An 18,261-nucleotide genomic window follows, 5' to 3' on the forward strand; every position below is an offset into this window, starting at 1 on the left:
AAAAAATCATATTGATAGGGTGGTGCGGTGCATTCAGGCACTTTCCCTTTTATCCCATTCCAAGGCAAGTATCACAGACAGACAGATAGACAGAAAGAAAGATAGATAGATAGATAATTATTCCCCAAGGGGAAATTCACATACTCCAGCAGCAGCATACTGATAAAAACAATATTAATTAAAGAGCAATAAGAGCGCAGAGCAAGTTAAAAAATACAAGGTGGAGAGTGTGGAGCAGGTATAACAGACAATAACTTTGTATAATGTTAACGTTTACCCCCCCGGGTGGAATTGAAGAGTCGCATAGTGTGGGGTCTCCTCAGTCTGTCACTGAAGCTGCTCCTCTGTCTGGAGATGATCCTGTTCAGTGGATTCTCCATGATTGACAGGAGCCTGCTCAGCGCCCGTCGCTCTGCCACGGATGTCAAACTGTCCAGCTCCGTGCCTACAATAGAGCCTGCCTTCCACAAGTCTATGGGATTTGAGGCATTCTGACAAAAGCTACACATTAAAAAATACAAAAGGGGAAAGTAGACTAATATAGTACTCTACCGAGCCAAAACAATGTTATTTTGGAAGAATTAAGGGGACAGGACTGACAAGCTTTGTTGGGCTGAATGGCCTGTTCTCATCTATCCATCCATCCATCCATCCATTATCCAACCCGCTACATCCTAACTACAGGGTCACGGCGGTCTGCTGGAGCCAATCCCAGCCAACACAAGGCGCAAGGCAGGAAACAAACTCCGGGCAGGGCGCGTGCGCACACATGCACACACCCACACCCACACACACCCACACACTAGGGACAATTTAGGATCACCAATCCACCTAACCTGCATTTCTTTGGACTGTGGGAGGAAACCCACGCAGACACGGGGAGAACATGCAAACTCCACGCAGGGAGGACCCAGGAAGCGAACTCGGGTCTCCTAACTATGAGGCATGTTCTCATGTAGATTGTTCTAATGTAAAACCCTACCCTTCTAATAGTAAAATGTGAGAGGTTTAGAGTTACAGTGAGGGGAAAAGTAAACATATATAGAATTGCTGTATTTATTTGACAAATGATTTCTATAAATTTTGAATAAGATGATAAAAAAGGGTCCAACATGGATTAACATTTGAGCATTGTTTTGTTGTAGTCATTGAGCTATCGAGCTATTGGACCTTAGCTTTAAACCAAGCTATCTGTACATAATAGAAGAGGAGCCTCAGATAAGAAACCTGCCAATAGTCCGGTTGTACTTAGTGACTTCTTGCTTGATAATGTTGCTGTGTTTCCTTTACAGTTGGTCAAAAAGCTTACTACTATTTTTTTTTCTTACGTTTTAGTGTTTTATACCCAACATGCATGCATGCGAGTGTTTTAGAGTTAGCATTAAAATAAAGTAGAAAGAATTTGGGGAAGTACAATGGAGCAATGGTACTGCTGCTGCTGCCTCAAAAAAAGCAGGCCAGATTTCAAGTCCCTGGTGCTTCCTGGCGTAGAATTTGCATGTTCTCCACATCTCTGTGTGGGTTTCTTCCAGGTGCTCAGGGTTCCTCACACAGTTTGAAGATATTAAGATTAGGTTCCGTAGGAATGCTAATTTGTGTGTGTGTTTGTGTTCTAACTGGGATGGGCTGGCATCTTTTCCAGGGATTGTTCTGCCTTGTGCCTAATGCTTACTAGGATAGGCTATTGCTTCCCCACAAATCTGCTCTGGAAAAGTAGGTTTAGAAAATGGATGGATAGATTAAAGAACCTATTTTGCAATACACACCTAAAAGGAAAAATTTTGAATCAACCATGACACTTGGAATATAAGCAAGACGTCTAAATGATATTAAACAATTTGAACCCTTTGAGTTCCAAATACTGGATATTAAACCAGAGTCAGTTAAGCATAATTATATTACTCATCTACAGACCCCCTCATCCCAGCTGGACATTCTTAGCCGACTTTAGCAGCACTTTATCTGAATTAGCTATTAATTATGATAATTTTATTGGATAATTTTAATAGCCACATAGATGTGAAAACAGATACCCGGTGATCAAGAACTTTTTAATTGAAAAAGGTCTTACACCCTCTCATAATAGAGATTTAATTATCACCCATGGTGTTAACATCCTGATTGTAATTATCTCATGTCAGTGAAACTACTTCAGGTAATTGTTAGCTTTTGATTTGCTCCATTCCTGCGCAAAAAAAAGTCATCACAACAAGAAGACAATCAAATGATATGTGTATTTTAAGGTTTGTGTACATAAAAACCTTACACCCAAGGTTTAATAACTAATACTAATATAAATCCGCTATAAAACAACTGAAACAGGCTTTAGATAAAACTGCTCCTTAGAAAACAGACGTAACCCAAGTGAAAAGGCATCCAGTAATGTTTGATGAGAATGCACACCATCTTAAATTAGAAATTCACAAATTACAGCAGGTGGCATGGTGGCGCAGTGGTAGTGCTACTGCCTTGCAGTAATTATTCCCGGGTCCTCCCTGTGTGGAGTTTCCACGTGGGTTTCTCCGGGATTTGCTCGGAGTTCTTCCCACAGTCCAAAGAAATGCAGGTTAGGTGCACTGACAATACTAAACTGGCACCAGTGTGTGGTTGGGGTGTGTGTTTGTATGTTCCCCCTGCGATGGATGGACATCCTGTTCAGGGGATTGTTTCTTCCTTGCACTCTATGCTAGCTGGGACCGGCTCCAGCACCCCTGCAACCCTGCTCAGGAATAAGCAGTTTACAAAATGACATGACAAATTAGAGCACGGGTGGTACAGTGGTGCAGTAGTTTGTGATGCTGCCTGACAAAGGCAAAGTCCACACTACTAGATGTGTATGTCAAAGCAGTATTTTTAAACCAGAACGATATTAGCGTTTTCTCATTGCTTACTAAAGTACTCCACTCACACTACAATGACCAAAAACTCATAGGTATGTAGACGTTCTCAGACACTGGACATGCACATCATTGGTTAAGAGTCTGGCTGTCATCCTTGACAGTACTTTATCCTTTCAGTCTCACATCAGTAACATCTCCTGGTCTGCATATTTCCACTTGTGTAACATTAATTGTATTCACCCTCCCTCACTCCCCACACCACTGCTATTCTTGTTCATAGCCTTGTTACTTCTTGTCTGGATTATTGCAATTCCCTTTTCTTTAGTCTGTCTCGCAAATCTCTTTATAAGCTTCAACTGGTCCACAATTCAGCTGCCCGCATCATTACTAGAACCCCCTCTATTCACCATATCACTCCCGTACTGCAGCAGCTTCATTGGCTTCCAATTCAGTTTCGAAGTCAATTCAAAATTCTCCTCCTAACTTTTAAGGCTCTCCACAACCTCGCCCGTCCATATCTGTCTGACCTCCTCCATGTTGCCATTCCCTCCCGTACCCTTAGATCCTTTTTCTCCATCCACTTGACTGTCCCCTTCGTCCGTCTTACCACCATTCAGTTGCTCTGCTCCCCAGCTTTGGAACTCACTACCATCTGAGCTTAGAAATATTGAATCATTTTCACTTTTCAAATCTAAACTTAAAACTCATTTGTTTAAGACTGTTTTTTCTCTTTGATTACAATTGCTCAGTCTGATTTTAACTTTTTGTATTTTACTTTTGTTTATAATCTGTGTTTTGTCTATTGTTTGGTGTCCTTGAGTGTTTAGAAAGTAGCCTACAAATAAAATAAAATGTATTATTATTTGCAAAACTGTAGCGACTGGTAAATTTCTTGCCTTTTCTACATGTATGCAGCATTCAAACCAAACAAAAGACAGTTTAGATGCGTACAGGTAAGAAACACAAATGCCATGGAAAACAATTCTTCTATGTCCGCTATGTTGTGCTATGTTTTTTCCATGAAGGGTGACCAATCAGAGAATGAGAGGTTGTAATGAGCAGGATCCAATCAGGGCCATGTAATAAACACAAAAAAATCAAAGCAATTAGGGTCTGTATTTTCACCTGTCCACAATGCTGAGCAGGTGTTTTCAAAAGTTTAAGGCTCTGGAGTTTGTTTTCATAAGTCTTTGTTTTCCAAGGTTGAAAACACCAGGGTGTTATGGGTGAAAAGCAAAAATGGAGACTAATGTCTACATTTTTAACTGAAAATGAAGTAGTGTGGACTGGGCCAAATCCAGTATCCTGTTGTTATCTGTGAGGAAATTACACAATATCCCGGGGTCTACATTAGCTTTCTTCCCCCAGATACTCCAATCTTGCACACACTGCCTACAGGGATGGATGGACAGATGTTCTTAGGACCTAAAGATCAAATTCCAATTTACTTTTTCTTTATAAAAGTTCAAGCAAAAACATTAATCAGATAACGTACAGTATATCTCACCATAAAAATACAAACATTTTAGCCTAGTTTCACCCCTGGCGGAGTACTGCAACAGCTTTTAAATGACATTCTAACCTTCTCCAATACAGGAATTGCCACCGTCATGCTTTTAGACAGCAAAGGAGCTCTAGATACCATTGCTCAGATCATTTGTGTATGAAAAATGAGACTTACGGGGTCACATTGTCATGTAGGAGTAATACAATTATTGTGCATAAAGTGTTTTGGCATGCTTTCCACACTGAAGTATAGCATCTGTCTTAGAAGTAGTAAAAGAGGGTTAAAAATGTCAGAAGCTCCGTCAAGCATATCAGGAAACCAGATGAGGGTCAAGTGAACGACAAAGAAAAAGGTGGTTTTGGGTGATGGTTCAAGAAAATGGCTGGCTATCATGTACCCCACTAAGACTTTAAGAAGTATTTGAAAAGTATTGTAAGGGCCAAGAATATAGAAAAATAACACTTTTATTTTGGGTTGGTTATACTCCATGCTGGAAACAATTCCTATCTTTTAAACTCTTCTGAGTAAATATTCAGATGGTGCAAGCCAAAGAACCAATCAGAGCAAATGTCACATGAACAAGTAAGCACTATTTCAGCACTATTATGTAACTTCATTTATCTATAAATACAGCTCAGGGTCTTTACTTTGTGACCATTCCTCTTCATAAAGAGAAATAAGGGACGCAATGGACAAGCTTCATCCTGCCTGGTTCTAAGAGTTGATTATTAATAGATACAGTATACAGTGATATGAAAAACTATTTGCCCCCTTCCTGATTTCTTATTCTTTTGCATGTTTGTCACACAAAATGTTTCTGATCATCAAACACATTTAACCATTAGTCAAATATAACACAAGTAAACACAAAATGCAGTTTTTAAATGATGGTTTTATTATTTAGGAGAAAAAATCCAAACCTACATGGCCCTGTGTGAAAAAGTAATTGCCCCTTGTTAAAAATAACCTAACTGTGGTGTATCACACCTGAGTTCAATTTCCGTAGCCACCCCCAGGCCTGATTACTGCCACACGTGTTTCAATCAAGAAATCACTTCAATAGGAGCTGCCTGACACAGAGAAGTAGACCAAAAGCACCTCAAAAGCTAGACATCATGCCAAGATCCAAAGAAATTCAGGAACAAATGAGAACAGAAGTAATTGAGATCTATCAGTCTGGTAAAGGTTATAAAGCCATTTCTAAAGCTTTGGGACTCCAGCGAACCACAGTGAGAGCCATTATCCACAAATGGCAAAAACATGGAACAGTGGTGAACCTTCCCAGGAGTGGCCAGCCGACCAAAATTACCCCAAGAGCGCAGAGACGACTCATCCGAGAGGTCACAAAAGACCCCAGGACAACGTCTAAAGAACTGCAGGCCTCACTTGCCTCAATTAAGGTCAGTGTTCACGACTCCACCATAAGAAAGAGACTGGGCAAAAGCGGCCTGCATGGCAGATTTCCAAGGCGCAAACCACTGTTAAGCAAAAGAACATTAGGGCTCGTCTCAATTTTGCTAAGAAACATCTCAATGATTGCCAAGACTTTTGGGAAAATACCTTGTGGACTGATGAGACAAAAGTTGAAGTTTTGGAAGGCAAATGTCCGTTACATCTGGCGTAAAAGGAACACAGCATTTCAGAAAACGAACATCATACCAACAGTAAAATATGGTGGTGGTAGTGTGATGGTCTGGGGTTGTTTTGCTGCTTCAGGACCTGGAAGGCTTGCTGTGATAGATGGACTGTCTACCAAAAAATCCTGAAGGAGAATGTCCGGCCATCTGTTCGTCAACTCAAGCTGAAGTGATCTTGGGTGCTGCAACAGGACAATAACCCAAAACACACCAGCAAATGCACCTCTGAATGGCTGAAGAAAAACAAAATGAAGACTTTGGAGTGGCCTAGTCAAAGTCCTGACCTGAATCCAATTGAGATGCTATGGCATGACCTTAAAAAGGCGGTTCATGCTAGGAAACCCTCAAATAAAGCTGAATTACAACAATTCTGCAAAGATGAGTGGGCCAAAATTCCTCCAGAGCGCTGTAAAAGACTCATTGAAAGTTATCGCAAACGCTTGATTGCAGTTATTGCTGCTAAGGGTGGCCCAACCAGTTATTAGGTTCAGGGGGCAATTACTTTTTCACACAGGGCCATGTAGGTTTGGATTTTTTTCTCCCTAAATAATAAAAACCATCATTTAAAAACTGCATTTTGTGTTTACTTGTGTTATATTTGACTAATGGTTAAATGTGTTTGATGATCAGAAACATTTTGTGTGACAAACATGCAAAAGAATAAGAAATCAGGAAGGGGGCAAATAGTTTTTCACACCACTGTATATTTAAGGTAACGATTTCATAAACACATTCTACTTGAGAGGCTTCAACATTTAGTAGCCATTTCAGGAATTGTAAACACAACTATGTGATTTGCTTTACGATTATCAAATACTTTTTGTGTTGAAGCTTACAAACAGTAATCTGTAATTCCTGCTCTATGTTTGACATAGTGATTCTTTGAGTTAGTGCTCAGAACAACTTTCTTTTCTCTGAACTTGTTGCCACAGATGCAATATAGGAACACAATACAACAACAATGTATTTCTTGTACGGCCCAAAATCACACAAGGAATGCCTCAATGGGCTTTAACTGGCCATGTGTTTCGACAGACCCCCAACCTTAATTCTCTTAAGAAGACAAGAAAAAATCCCCCCCCCCCAAAAAAAACAAACAAAAAAAAATGGAAGAAATTATGAGTAGGGCAATTCAGAGAGAGAGAGAGAGAGAGAGAGAGAGAGAGACACCACTTCTGGTGTGCACTGGGTGTCAAAAAATAGGGTTACTACAGAACAGAAGAAATCCTCTTCACAGAGCTAGATGGCCAAGCTGTCATTGTCCCCTCAGAAATTCAAAACAACAGTACAAACTACTTTGTTCTTGCACAGTGCTCCTCACCACATGCAGGCACAGAGCGCCACAACAACTCTCAAGGCAAAATGCCAGAACATCTGTCGGGGAGATTGTAGAAAAGGAGTCAGAGACAAGCCAATACAAATGTTCATTCATATGCTATAATTCCTAGATGTATTTATCATTTAAACCAAATAATACTTTCTCAGTCGGATCGTTAATTAACCATTTGTCTAGTCAGGCAGTGTATGATTTAGGATTACTTTGAAATTCTGAAAAAGAAAACTTTATTTTACTGTGAATACTAAGGACATTACAGAAAATATTAAACTCTATAAAGGCTTTAATTGTACTGAGGCCAAATCCATTCAGATCTTAGATATTATATAAAAAATGGATTTAAAGGAATACTCCAACCAAAAATATTTTTTTATAGGTTACTTACTCCATGTACGGTGGCGCAGTGGTGATGCTGCCTCACATTTAGGAGATTAGGGTCCCAGGTCCTCTCTGCATAGAGTTTGCATGTTCTCCCTGTGTCTGCATGGGTTTCCTCTGGGTGCGCCGGTTTCCTCCCACAGTCCAAACACATGTAGGTTAGGTGGACTGGCGATTGTACATTGGCTCTAATGTAGAGTGTGTGTGTGTGTGTGCGTGTGTTTGCCCTGCAATGATCTGGCACCCTGTCCTGAGTTCCCTGCCTTGTGTCCTATGCTAGCTCGGATAGCCTCTAACAGACCCCCAAGACCCTGTTCAGGACCAAACAGGTTAGAGAATGACTGACTGACCGACTGACTTACTCCATACAGTGGTGTGAAAAACTATTTGCCCCCTTCCTGATTTCTTATTCTTTTGCATGTTTGTCACACAAAATGTTTCTGATCATCAAACACATTTAACCATTAGTCAAATATAACACAAGTAAACACTAAATGCAGTTTTTAAATGATGGTTTTTATTATTTAGGGAGAAAAAATCCAAACCTACATGGCCCTGTGTGAAAAAGTAATTGCCCCCTGAACCTAATAACTGGTTGGGCCACCCTTAGCAGCAATAACTGCAATCAAGCGTTTGCGATAACTTTCAATGAGTCTTTTACAGCGCTCTGGAGGAATTTTGGTCCACTCATCTTTGCAGAATTGTTGTAATTCAGCTTTATTTGAGGGTTTTCTAGCTTGAACCGCCTTTTTAAGGTCATGCCATAGCATCTCAATTGGATTCAGGTCAGGACTTTGACTAGGCCACTCCAAAGTCTTCATTTTGTTTTTCTTCAGCCATTCAGAGGTGGATTTGCTGGTGTGTTTTGGGTCATTGTCCTGTTGCAGCACCCAAGAACACTTCAGCTTGAGTTGACGACCAGATGGCCGGACATTCTCCTTCAGGATTTTTTGGTAGACAGTAGAATTCACAGCATCATATCACTGCAAGCCTTCCAGGTCCTGAAGCAGCAAAACAACCCCAGACCATCACACTACCACCACCATATTTTACTGTTGGTATGATGTTCTTTTTCTGAAATGCTGTGTTCCTTTTACGCCAGATGTAACGGACATTTGCCTTCCAAAAGTTCAACTTTTGTCTCATCAGTCCACAAGGTATTTTCCCAAAAGTCTTGGCAATCATTGAGATGTTTCTTAGCAAAATTGAGATGAGCCCTAATGTTCTTTTTGCTCAACAGTGGTTTGCATCTAGGAAATCTGCCATGCAGGCCGTTTTTGCCCAGTCTCTTTCTTATGGTGGAGTCGTGAACACTGACCTTAAATTGAGGCAAGTGAGGCCTGCAGTTCTTTAGACGTTGTCCTGGGGTCTTTTGTGACCTCTCGGATGAGTCGTCTCTGCACTCTTGGGGTAATTTTGGTCGGCCGGCCACTCCTGGGAAGGTTCACCACTGTTCCATGTTTTTGCCATTTGTGGATAATGGCTCTCACTGTGGTTCGCTGGAGTCCCAAAGCTTTAGAAATGGCTTTATAACCTTTACCAGACTGATAGATCTCAATTACTTCTGTTCTCATTTGTTCCTGAATTTCTTTGGATCTTGGCATGATGTCTAGCTTTTGAGGTGCTTTTGGTCTACTTCTCTGTGTCAGGCAGCTCCTATTTAAGTGATTTCTTGATTGAAACCGGTGTGGCAGTAATCAGGCCCGGGGGTGGCTACGGAAATTGAACTCAGGTGTGATGCACCACAGTTAGGTTATTATTTAACAAGGGGGCAATTACTTTTTCACACAGGGCCATGTAGGTTTGGATTTTTTCTCCCTAAATAATAAAACCATCATTTAAAAACTGCATTTTGTGTTTACTTGTATTATATTTGACTAATGGTTAAATGTGTTTGATGATCAGAAACATTTTGTGTGACAAACATGCAAAAGAATAAGAAATCAGGAAGGGGGCAAATAGTTTTTCACACCACTGTATACTTTGTAGTAATGGTTAGAGAAAAAGTTTGGGACAAAAGCAAACAACATCAAAACATTACTTGTGTTGCATAATCTAATCATGAAATCATCCGGTCATACGTATGCTCAAAAAGTCCCAAACACATGTTTTTATACTGAATTATTGTTGATAAGTCACTTCTAGAAAACGGCTCTTGTAAACAAAAATGGAAAGCACACAAAACACAAACAAGCATTTGAATTGTAGACCAGTCCCTGGCATTACAATTATATTCATATCATCAACTGGAGTACCTCAGAATTATTTAGTAGCAGTCTGTGAAAGTGCACGGGGGCGAATTGACTTTCTGCTAGTAGAAGCACCATAGATATGCACAAGTCCGAGGCACATTCTCTTCCTGATAATGCTTTCACTCGCTTTAAACTTTTAACTTTTAGCTGTACATGTCTCTCAGTAACCTCTGCACTGTCACCATCACATGAAATGCAATGTTAGCCAATGAATAAAGTGTTCCTGGACTGGACCTATGACCAGTGAATGGGGATGGGGGAGTGGGAAGGTCTTTAACTCAAATGCACATTTACCTTTCACAAAGTTACATTTTAATTGATTAGAGTGTTTTCCAGAAGTGACTTATTTAAAAATATTTTAGTAAAAATTCATGTGTGTTTCGGACTTTGTGATGTCATGCATGAACATCTGTGGATCATCCACTTGCGGCTTTCTGAGATATGTAATTCTACCTCGGATCTCCTGCTTCATATCCTGCAATTCCCAGAAGAAAGTATCACTCAATACAAGAACACACTGCAGGACGGAACTCCTTCCCACCATGACTTTCCTAGGCACACCAGACAAAAAAAAAAAAAAGTTTCCTTACAAGGATCCTGCTTTTTGGTTTGTTTGGTGCCACTGAGTACTCATTTTTGTTGGACTCTAACCTTATTAAATGGGGACAACTGGGTTGGCACCCCAATATTTTGTCTTTATGAACCTGCAGTTCCTTCCAACGACAAGAGTGATCATACGACTGGCATGTGAATTATGCAATACGAGTAATGTAAGATTTTTTTTGATACTGTTTGCTGTTGTCTCACATTGTCAATGTTAACTTGAATTGTATCAGAAATGTTATCTATGTTCTGCATGGAAGTACAAGATTAAAAAATTTTCTACATGGGTTAAGTAACATACAAAAAAATATACGTTTTGGGTAGAGTATTCCTTTAAATATCAATAATCACAGTTCTGAATTTTCCAGAACCTTCGTTTTCTACTTTAGAAATGTAGGTACTTTCTTAAGTTGCAGGATCTTGAAAACTTTGTTCATGCATTTATCTTAAGCAGAGTTGAGTAATTTAATGGTTTGTACCCAAGCTGTTCAAATCAATCATTGATACAGTTGATCCAAAACGAGGAAGCATGGATCATAACTCCAGTTCTAAAGTCATTTCACAGGCTTACAATCAAGTTTAGAATCAATTGCAATATCCTGTTTCTCACATATAAAGATGTACGTAAATGGTAAACGTAATGCAAGATCAATACTAAAACTTTGACTCTGGCATCAATACCAGCTTTCACACCTCAGTACCAGCACCAAAACAACACCAAAGCAAATAACAGATAAGTCACCCAGTTCTCCCCCAAGCCCCCAGCTGCTTCATCACCTCTGCCCACACATATGCCATCCAGCTTCAGCACACTCTACTCACTCTGACCTGGTTCAGAGATAATCCAACTGCCACATTACCACCCAGTTCAAACAGGGTCAATCCAAGGCTCGGTGGCAGCCACACTCCCAGGCCTGAGCAACAGACAGACATGTAGTAATTTTTTTTTCTCATAGTGCATGATATGCCACCACCTTTGCAGCCTAAAGCTTCACCCTCATTGATTTGAGTGGACTTTTATTTGTATCTTACAGCGAACGGCTGTTCCCCTTGGAGTTCCAGACACACTGATATACACATACTGTAGTGGTGTCCACCTTGAGGGTCAGAGCACCAAGTGTGTGAAAACATAACACTTTAAGTCCTGATCGTGAGATTACCAAATTTTGGATAATGCTGATATAGTACAATTTTTAAAATCTGGATAGTTTGGTACTTTTTTTGCTCCAGTATACCATGCAACACTACAGTCAAATGTGCCAACTATGACCTCATGATAACGGCCTGCTTAAAATTGCAAGATTAAATAAAACTGCTGTAACAGGCAGGGCCTCCAGTTACAGAGCACCCAGACACTGAAATAATCTTCCTACAATATTAGCAAAGTCCCATCAGTCCCTGCATTTAAATCTAAACTGAGGCTTTTCATAACATTTTCTTAAACTACTTTTTTTAATTAATCAATTACAACTTTAGTGCAGTATCACATTATGTTTTTCCATTTTCCCTTTCTTCCTGGCCTGCCCAGCAGTTACTGGATGCCTCTTAGCAATGGTGAACCTTTGTTAAGATGCTTTGTATTCAACTGAAATTGTTGTCTTTTCCTTACAGAGTGATTAATTTCAGAAAGCATCTAAAATTGCACAGTAGAAACCTGAACTTAATTAAAAAAAAACTATTAGTGCATATTTGTTTGTTTGTAAATATTTGTGTAAACATTGGTACACGGGCCACTTTATTAGGTACCTCCGTTGAACCGCTTATTAACGCAGATATCTAGTCAGACAATCACATGGGCAGCAACTCAATGTATTTCAGGCTGTAGACATTGTCATGACGTCATGTTGAAGTTCAAACCGAGCATCAGAATGGGGAAGAAAGGGGATTGAAGTGACGTTGAACGTGGCATGGTTGTTGGTGCCAGACGGTCAGGTCCAAGTGTTTCAGAAACTGTTGATCTACTGGGATTTTCACACACAACCATCTCTACGTTTTACAAAGAATGGGTTGAAAAAGGGAAAATATCCAGTGACCGGCAATTCTCTGGTCAAAAATGCCTTGTTGATCCCAGAGGTCAGACAAGAATTGTCAGACTGGTTCAAACTGATGGAATGGCAACAATAACTCAAATAAGAGCACATTACCACTGAAGTATGCAGAAGAGCATCTCTGACCACACAACACCTCAAAACCTTGAAGCAGATGGTCTAAAGCTGCAGGAGACCACACTGGGTGCTACTCCCATCAGCTAAGACTCAATTCACACGGGCTTACCAAACTTGGGACAACCGAAAACTGTAAAAATGTCTGGTCTCAATTTCTGCTGCAACATATGGATTGTAGGGTTAGAATTTGGTGTCAACAACATGAAAGCATGGATCCATCCTGCCTTGCATCAATGGTTCAGGCTGGTGGTAGTGCTGTAATAGTTTGGGGGATATTTTCCTGGCACACTTTGGGCCCCTTAGTACCAACTCAGTATCATTTAAATGCCACAGCCTACTTGAGTATTGTTCCTGACCATGTCCATCCCTTTATGACCGCAGTGTCCCCATCTTCTGATGGCTCCTTCCAGCAGGATAACTCGTCGTGTCACAAAGCTCAAATCATCTCAAACTGCTATCTTGAACATGATAATGAGTTCACTGGATTCAAATGGACTCCACAGTCACAAGATCTCAATCCAATACAGCACCTTTGAGATGTGCTAGAACGGGAGATTCACATCATGGATGTGCAGCTGACATACAATCGACCCTTGATATACGACCGGCCTGACATGCGAAAAACTTGCTTTACGACCAAAATTTTTGTTTTGAATTATGACCAACATCTTGCGTTACAAACCGAATGCGGTCACGTGTATCTGCTTATGCGATTGTAAACAAACAGCCAAGAATTCGTAAGCGTCAGTCGGAGCCCAGATACATGTGTTTGTGGGTGTAATTTCGGTCAGTACAGTGATTTATATGATTTATTTTGATAATTGCTAAGGAAGAGAAGGTAACAAAGGTAAAGAAGGCAATCACAATCAAAATGAAGAAGGAAATTGTATGGAAATATGAGAGTGGCGTTCATGTGACTGATCTTGCTAATATGTACAGCATGTCAAAATTCACTATTTCGACAATTTGACAAAGAACAATAACCACTTTCCATTTCATGCTCATCCTCCTCCCTTCCTGCAAGCCAAAGACGTCAACTTAAATGGCGAGTACAGTATGAAATTGCTGTTTCTGGTAGGCAAGGCACTTTTTATAACTTTTTGGTTATCACATTAGAAAAATTATTGGTGTTTTTGGTAAATTATACACATTATACTCCCCTTTTAATTATGAAAAGGTTAAGTAAGTGTTGCTGTGGGAGGTTCGGAATGCATTATGGGTATCTCCATTATTTCTTATGGGGAAAAATAGTCTTGACTTGCAACCAACTTGAGTTACAACCAGCCCTCGCGAACGAATTGAGTCATAAGTCAAGGGTCCACTGTATCTGCATGATGCTATCATGTCAATATGGACCAAAATCCCTGAGGAATTTTTCTAGCACTTTGTTGAATCTGTGCCACAAAGAATTACAGCAGTTTGGAAGGCAAATCCGGTCCAACCTGGCACTAGCAAGGTGTTCCTAATAAAGTGGCCGGTGAGTGTACAGTGTATATATTACTTAATTTTTCTAAAGCTGAATTGGTTGGGGAGGTAAAATATTGGACTGCATGATTTTTCTCTGTTTATTTCAACATTATGTTTTGCGTTTATGCTGCATGCCAAAATATACCTGCAAATAATTATGTGGCGCTATTAGCTCTTAAGTAGATGTGTGCCTAATAATAAATCTAATCAAATTCAACTAGTTCAGAGGACTCTAAGATCAACAGCATTGCAAACTCTACTAACTATCAGGATATTCTGGCCATACATGTGCTTTCCTTCACAATAATGATATAAATTGGCCACATATGAACCCTCCAGAATGGTCTATGACTTACATTTTTTTTGTAGTTTATTTTAAAGATGTGCTTACAGTTTTTAGACTTAAACCCAGTTGATTTTAAGCATGTAGAAAAGGTCCAAAATTCTCCCAAATGTACTCCATAGCTTATAGTGCCACAAATCCCAAAAGATTTTTCAGAAAAAAAAATTCTGTGTCTCTTTATAATGAATATTTCCTATACCATAAAACAGTCCAGCAAATCTGGTTTATTGGTTGCAAATGAGATTTGTCAGTACAAAAAAGAAAAATTGGAACTTTTTTAACAAAATGATTTAAGACCATGGTGCAAAAATGAGTACACCTCAATAAAGGGTCTTAGGAATAGCACTTGGTAAAATGTTAATTAACAGGAATTCAACAAAAGATAAGTCTAATCAATCATCACACATGTGACCACCAGATAACTGACAATTATGGGTAATATTTAACAAGTAAAATCAGCTTTCATTTAATGCTGACAATAATGGCACCACATGTTAGAGAAATGTCACAAGACTTGAGAAGGAAAGTCATTTCTATACACAAAAAGATCAAGACTACAAGAAAACCAAAGCATTGCTAATCAGTCTGAAAAAACTAGCAAAAATAATTTCCAAAATTCAGAAAGGATGGACTAGTGGCAAACTCTCTGAGACACCCACCAGAAGCTAACACCTTGGCATAAGTGTTTTGTGATAAGAAGAGATGAGGAAATTCCAAATGCAAGTTCATCACAGTCAGCTAAAGCAAACAATGTGAAACTGTGTTTTCCATGACACAATGCAATGTACACATGCAAGGGTGTCATCCATAAAGGAAAACACTGCTAAAGCCCATGCCACCAAAAAGCCCGTTTAGCATTTCCCATGGCCCATGTTGACAAAGGAGAAGACTATTGGGACTCTATACTTTGGAGTGATGAGACAAAGATAAATCTTTTTGGAACTGATGGTATTCAAACTGTATGGTGTAACAAAGGCGAGGAGTACAATGAAAAATGCATGGTACCCGCAGTAAAGCATGGTGGTTGCAGTGTTCTTCTGTGGAGGTTGTAGAAGTCCGAAATGCTGAAGGAGAAAATGCTACCAACTTTCGATGCCCTGAGTCACCAGGCACACTTTCAACATGATAATTGCCCAAAACATAACATTCAAGGCCACTGCTGTATTTGTGAGGAAAAACAGGGTGAAAGTGATTCAGTGGTCAAGAATGTCACCTGACCTCAACCCAACAGAACACCTATGGCGAATTCTGAAAAGACAGGTTGAGCATCTAGGCTCTGAAAGATCTCATTCTCCAAGAATGGAGAAAGACAGATGTGGCAACATGTCACCAACTTGTTTATTCCATGTCTAGAAGTGTTGGTGCTGTTCTTAAAAAAATCACAGAGGCCATCCAAAATATTACGATTTGGTGGAATTTGTTGCAGGGTGTATTCATTTTTGCAAAACCTCATTTGAATAAATGTACGATATTGTTATGCTAATGATGCTGGTGACCAAGCTTTTATGTTGTTAATAAAACAAATGTTTAATAAAACTCAGTTTAGTCAAAATTGTTTTGGTTTTCACTGAGAAATGAATAAAAATTTAAACTTTCAAAGGGGGTGGACTCATTTATGCTGAGCACTGTAAATCTTACAAATACATTTTGTTCTGTTAATTGTATCAAGTTCTGAACACTGAAGATTTCCTGCACCCCGGACTTCTGAGGGAAAAATTAATTCCTCATTTAGAAAGATTTAAAGAAATATACCAGAATAAAATACAAACTTTTATTTTTCTAGGTATAAAACACAGTTCATTTTCTATTCTGTGTATTTTATACTTTTGGAATATTAAGGGTAGCATAAATTCTAGACATTACATATTGTAAAGTCTACACAAATACCACATTTATACTGCAGTCATTTATGTATGTGTGTGTAGAAACATAGCAACATCGTCTGTGCTTGTAAAGATTGCTATACATCTGCTCAAACGGACTAGTTTTTCAAACCAGATATCATACAAAAGGCAAATTAAAGGCATCTTACCTCATTTCCACCAACTGCTTTGGTCAGAATGACTGCAGAGGACACAGGAGGAGGCATGCACCCAACTGTCTGCAACCTGAGAAGGTGACAGGAAAAGTCAAGACATTTTCATTTTTATTAAGCACATTAAATATCCCACATTAATATACCTTTCTGTCAGCAAATCTAATAACGGCCACGGCAGCATGTAAATAGGTGCTGTCACTCAACAGTTTCCTAGCTGTAATTATTTAAAACACTTTATGAATCATGTCAAACTATTTCATTCTATGAGAGAACAATTACTTATGATGGGTTTGGAACAATTTATACAAGTTAAATTAGAGGAAGTTGGAGCATGCATGAAGAGACAAAATAATAAAGAGGAACCCATCCATCCATCCATTATCCAACCCGCTATATGCGAACTACTGGGTCACGGGGGTCTGCTGAAACCCAACAGCCCTAATTGATTTTGTCCCATATACACCTAAAGAACTATTTGCACTTATCCAGCTTATATAAAGTAGGCTTTGCAAAAGTATTCATCCACCTCAGTGTTTGTCCTGTGTTATCGCATTACAACCTGGAATTAAAAAAGATTTCTGAGGGGTTAGTACCATTTGATTCATGCAAAATGGCCACTCAAGGTGTGAAACGTTTATTATGATACAACCAATAACTAAGACAAAAACGCATAAATCCTGAATGTGCATTGGTATCCCATCCTCCCAAAGTCAATACTTTGTAGAGACCCCTTTTGCTGCAAGTCTCTTGTTTAATGTCTCTATCAGCTGTGGCCGGCCAGGGTGACATGATTATGGAAGGACCGGGGGAAAGAGTATTTTCAGGAAAGTTTCTCCCCCAGACCAACAGAGGGCAGGCCCCTAGGTTTCAAGCGGGGTCACGAGTCATGAGCATAAGAAGCTCAACTCTGTCAGGGCCAGTGGCTACTAGGACGTCTGCAGGGTCCCGATTTTGCAGCACTTCCACCACACCTGGAAGTGCTGCCGGAAGAAACTCATTGGGCACCTGGAGTCCTTCCAGGGGCATTATAACAAGGGGTCAGCCGCCAGCATTCAACGGCCTGAGTCGGGGGGAAGAGGACAAAGCCTGTGTGGAGGACTGAAGGCAAAGGTGAAAGGACTGTCCTGTCAATGATATTATTTGAATATTGCTGGGAACTGGCAGCTGAAAAGTAAAGTTGTGTTGTGCGCTGAAACCTGTGTCCTTCTTGTCTGTGTCGGGGTTAGGGTGGCTGTATGCACCCAGGCATCACAAAGCTTAGCACATCTCACACCTCAAAGCCAAACTTTTCTAACTCCTTCAAGTTTGATGGAGTGTGTTGGTTTCCAAAAATCTTCAAGTCATGCCACAGATTCTCCATTGGATTGAGGTCTGGGCTTTGATCAGGTCATTCCAAGACATTTCAATGCTCCATTTAAATGAACTACCACCCCTCATATGTAGCTTTAGCAGAATGTTTAGGGTTATTTGTTCTCCTGGTTCTCGCAGGTGAATTTTCGTTCCAGTCTCAAATCTCTAGCAGACTAAAACAGGTTTTCCCTCAAGAAGTGCCCTGTATTTAGTGGCATCCATCGCTCATTCAGTCCTGACCAGTTTACCTGTACCTAGAGCATGATGTTGTCCACACCATGACTTACTGTGGGAATGGTGCCCACGGGGTGAGGGGAAGTGTTGGGTTTGCACCACACATAGTGT

General features: G+C 39.9%; 1 protein-coding gene across 2 annotated transcripts in view; it reads right to left on the reverse strand.

Moving 5' to 3' along the window:
• Positions 1–18,261, reverse strand: part of LOC120527122 (sodium/bile acid cotransporter 7-like) — a 181,528-nt gene that overhangs the window by 104,175 nt on the left and 59,092 nt on the right. The window contains exon 4 of one of the 2 annotated variants that reach the window (XM_039750215.1): positions 16,561–16,636. In XM_039750215.1, coding sequence (XP_039606149.1) covers positions 16,561–16,636 — 76 coding nt within the window. Of the gene's footprint in view, positions 1–16,560; positions 16,637–18,261 lie in introns of those variants that run through there. The other variant, XM_039750216.1, reaches the window with a different exon arrangement.

Source organism: Polypterus senegalus, chromosome 4 (genome assembly GCF_016835505.1).
Source record: "Polypterus senegalus isolate Bchr_013 chromosome 4, ASM1683550v1, whole genome shotgun sequence".
In the NCBI taxonomy this organism is placed as follows: Eukaryota; Metazoa; Chordata; class Cladistia; order Polypteriformes; family Polypteridae; genus Polypterus; species Polypterus senegalus.